The sequence below is a fragment of the Oncorhynchus mykiss genome, chromosome 2 (genome assembly GCF_013265735.2).
Source record: "Oncorhynchus mykiss isolate Arlee chromosome 2, USDA_OmykA_1.1, whole genome shotgun sequence".
Classification (NCBI taxonomy): domain Eukaryota; kingdom Metazoa; phylum Chordata; class Actinopteri; order Salmoniformes; family Salmonidae; genus Oncorhynchus; species Oncorhynchus mykiss.
The window spans coordinates 95884406-95888322 of record NC_048566.1 but is presented as its reverse complement, the minus strand read 5'-3'; the positions used below and the strand labels follow the sequence as shown (position 1 = coordinate 95888322).

Genomic DNA, 3917 nt, shown 5'->3' with positions numbered 1-3917 from the left:
AATCCTCTAAGTACCATGCAGCCGTCAGTGGCTCTCCAAAACTCCCCAGAGTTTCTGAGAGGCAGGTGTTAGCTATGCAGGAGTGTTGTGTAGACTGGTAGAACAAGCAGTTCTCCTTGTGTCTGAAGTGCTTCAGAAGACTCCCCGGCTCCCGGCTCAGGAGGATATCTTTTCAAGGCAGCTGGTGGAGGATCCTAAAAGTGGAGTTCTAGGTGCTCTGGTGGAACGCTCTCTGGGGATATAGGATGAAGAAGAAGAATAAAAAGATGTAGGGTTGTATCCCAAATAGCACTCTATTGCCAATATAGTGCACTACTTTTGACCAAACGTAACACACGATATAGGGCAATAGGGTACAATTTGAGACACAACCTTAGTCTCTTAACTGCAGTAAGAAAGCAGTGTTTAAATCCACTCTGGGAGTGGAGCAAAAGGATGCTGTTTAGCAAGATGGCTGCGTCGTTTCCTCTGTTTCCTTTGTAACTGAAGGAGGCTTAAAGTCGGTCCAGGGTCCTGAAAGACATGAAAGAGCTGTCAGACACCTGTCTGTCAAACTGTCTGTCTGGCTACCTCCTCTGAGCAGAAATTGGCTCAAATACTGTACAAAAATAATTTCACAGTACTTTAACTGGGCTTGATTCAGTTTGCCTGGGGAAAGTAACCAATAGAAGAGTCACAAAAAGTCCTGTCCTTCGGGACTGAAGGTAGCCTAGAGGTTACAGCATTGGGCCAGAGGCTGGAGGGAGGGGCTGCAGAGGCTGGAGGGAGGGGCTGCAGAGGCTGGAGGGAGGGGCTGCAGAGGCTGGAGGGAGGGGCTGCAGAGGCTGGAGGGAGGGGCTGCAGAGGCTGGAGGGAGGGGCTGCAGAGGCTGGAGGGCTGGAGGGAGGGGCTGTAGAAGCTGGAGGGAGGGGCTGCAGAGGCTGGAGGGTTGGGCTGCAGAGGCTGGAGGGTTGGGCTGCAGAGGCTGGAGGGTTGGGCTGCAGAGGATGGAGGGTCGGGCTGCAGAGACTGGAGGAAGGGGCTGCAGAAGCTGGAGGGAGGGGTTGTAGAGTCAGTAGAGAAGGGCTATAGAGGTTGGAGGGAGGGTTTGTAAATGCTGGAGGGAGGGATTGCAGAGGTTGGAGGGAGGGACTGTAGAGGCTGGAGGGTCAGGCTGCAGAGGCTGGAGGGAGGGGTTGTAGAGGTTGGAGGGAAAGGCTGTAGAGGCTGGGGGGAGGGGTTGTAGAGGCTGGAGGGAGGGGCTATAGAGGTTGGAGGGAGGAGCTGTAGAGACTGCAGTGAGGGGCTGTAGCGGCTGGAGAGAAAGGCTGTAGAGTCTGGAGGGAGGGGTTGTAGAGTCTGGAGGGAGGGGTTGTAGAGGCTGGAGGGAGGAGTTGTAGAGGCTGGAGGGAGGGGTTGTAGAGGCTGGAGGGAGGGGTTGTAGAGTCTGGAGGGAGGGGTTGTAGAGGCTGGAGGGAGGGGTTGTAGAGGCTGGAGGGAGGGGTTGTAGAGTCTGGAGGGAGGAGTTGTAGAGTTTGTAGGGAGGAGTTGTAGAGGTTGTAGGGAGGGGTTGTAGAGGTTGTTGGGAGGGGTTGTAGAGGTTGTAGGGAGGAGTTGTAGAGGTTGTAGGGAGGGGTTGTAGAGGTTGTAGGGAGGGGTTGTAGAGGTTGTAGGGAGGAGTTGTAGAGGTTGTAGGGAGGGGTTGTAGAGGTTGTAGGGAGGAGTTGTAGAGGTTGTAGGGAGGAGTTGTAGAAGTTGTAGGGAGGGGTTGTAGAGGTTGTAGGGAGGGGTTGTAGAGGTTGTAGGGAGGAGTTGTAGAGGTTGTAGGGAGGGGTTGTAGAGGTTGTAGGGAGGGGTTGTAGAGGTTGTAGGGAGGAGTTGTAGAGGTTGTAGGGAGGAGTTGTAGAGGTTGTAGGGAGGGGTTGTAGAGGTTGTAGGGAGGGGTTGTAGAGGTTGTAGGGAGGGGTTGTAGAGGTTGTAGGGAGGGGTTGTAGAGGTTGTAGGGAGGGGTTGTAGAGGTTGTAGGGAGGGGTTGTAGAGGTTGTAGGGAGGAGTTGTAGAGGTTGTAGGGAGGGGTTGTAGAGGTTGTAGGGAGGAGTTGTAGAGGTTGTAGGGAGGAGTTGTAGAGGTTGTAGGGAGGAGTTGTAGAGGTTGTAGGGAGGAGTTGTAGAGGTTGTAGGGAGGAGTTGTAGAGGTTGTAGGGAGGAGTTGTAGAGGTTGTAGGGAGGAGTTGTAGAGGTTGGAGGGAGGAGTTGTAGAGGTTGTAGGGAGGGGTTGTAGAGGTTGGAGGGAGGAGTTGTAGAGGTTGTAGGGAGGGGTTGTAGAGGTTGGAGGGAGGAGTTGTAGAGGTTGTAGGGAGGAGTTGTAGAGGTTGGAGGGAGGAGTTGTAGAGGTTGTAGGGAGGAGTTGTAGAGGTTGGAGGGAGGGGTTGTAGAGGTTGTAGGGAGGGGTTATAGAGGTTGTAGGGAGGAGTTGTAGAGGTTGTAGGGAGGGGTTGTAGAGGTTGTAGGGAGGAGTTGTAGAGGTTGGAGGGAGGAGTTGTAGAGGTTGTAGGGAGGAGTTGTAGAGGTTGTAGGGAGGAGTTGTAGAGGTTGTAGGGAGGAGTTGTAGAGGTTGTAGGGAGGAGTTGTAGAGGTTGTAGGGAGCCAAGCAGCAGCTTGTCACCACAACTTATTACTCTTGTAACTACGGGACCTGCCAAATTGGCTTCCCCTTGTCACACACACACAAACACACCGCAGCTCACCACACCCTCATGGCAAGTGACCCGTCCTGTTGATTAACCAAGAAAAACCTTGAAGCTTCACTGAATAACTGACATGGCCCAGGTAGAGCTGTTGAGGGAATACAGAATCAGCAGAAAGAGGATAGAGCCTCCAACAGGGCTAGGGAGAGTTCAGGTCTCCAACTTGGATAGGGAGAGTTAGTGTCTCCAACAGGGATAGGGAGAGTTACTGTCTCCAACAGGGCTAGGGAGACTTAGTGTCTTCAACATGGATAGGGAGAGTTAGTGTCTCCAACAGGGATAGGGATAGTTAGTGTCTCCAACAGGGCTAGGGAGACTTAGTGTCTTCAACAGGGATAGGGAGAGTTAGGGTCTCCAACAGGGATAGGGAGAGTTGGGTCTCCAACATGGATAGGGAAAGTTAGGGTCTCCAACATGGATAGGGAGAGTTAGGGTCTCCAACATGGATAGGGAGAGTTGGAGACAGATAATAGAGATTACTGACCAACAAATAGAACATGTTGGGATATACAGTACTACTCATGATATTGTACGATTCAAAATTCATAACTTCAGACTTCTGTATATAGCTGTGCATAAAGATGTAGAGGTCTTGTATACAGCTGTATCTTTTTCAAGGTGCTGGATGTGGAACAATAGATACTATAAATACAGTATGATATAACTGTGTCAAAACTGTAGATGTTTCTCTTTTGCAGATGCTTTTGTGGAGAGCCTGCTGTGTAGCTGGCATCAACAGGAAGCTGTGTAGCTGGCATCAACAGGAAGCTGTTTAGCCACATCTCGCCTCAACACTTCTGTGGAGACGAGAGTTACGGTAAAAATGTTACAGATGATGATGGTTCCCACGCAGCCTTTCTCTTCTTCTGTCCATCTTCCAGCTGTTCCACCAACATGGTCAGAATGTAACACCTCTCCCAAGGAGAGATCACAGCGACCCCTTAGCTTCCTCATCTTCCAGCTGTTCCACCAACATGGTCAGAATGTAACACCTCTCCCAAGGAGAGATCACAGCATCCCCTTAGCTTCCTCATCTTCCAGCTGTTCCACCAACATGGTCAGAATGTAACACCTCTCCCAAGGAGAGATCACAGCATCCCCTTAGCTTCCTCATCTTCCAGCTGTTCCACCAACATGGTCAGAATGTAACACCTCTCCCAAGGAGAGATCACAGCATCCCCTTAGCTTCCTC

At 51.5% G+C, this 3917-nt stretch overlaps 1 protein-coding gene across 1 annotated transcript; it reads right to left on the bottom strand.

The window, feature by feature from the left end:
* Positions 1 to 208: 208 nt before the first annotated feature.
* LOC118936882 (proline-rich protein 36-like) lies at positions 209 to 2736 on the bottom strand. The gene is made up of 4 exons (XM_036934469.1): positions 2726 to 2736; positions 1133 to 2635; positions 721 to 1030; positions 209 to 232 (listed from the first exon to the last, which is right to left on the bottom strand). Exons 1-4 carry the CDS (start codon positions 2734 to 2736, stop codon positions 209 to 211), a joined length of 1848 nt encoding a protein of 615 aa, XP_036790364.1.
* Between the last annotated feature and the right edge of the window lie 1181 nt (positions 2737 to 3917).

What these genes read in the sequence shown, in the direction of transcription:
- LOC118936882 (XM_036934469.1), bottom strand. An exon ending in CTGACCCTCCAGCCTCTACA is followed by an intron (nt 1,031 to 1,132) that starts GTCCCTCCCTCC and finishes CCCTCCCTCCAG; the next exon opens with CTTCTGCAGCCCCTTCCTCC. An exon ending in CCAGCCTCTGGCCCAATGCT is followed by an intron (nt 233 to 720) that starts GTAACCTCTAGG and finishes CTATATCCCCAG; the next exon opens with AGAGCGTTCCACCAGAGCAC.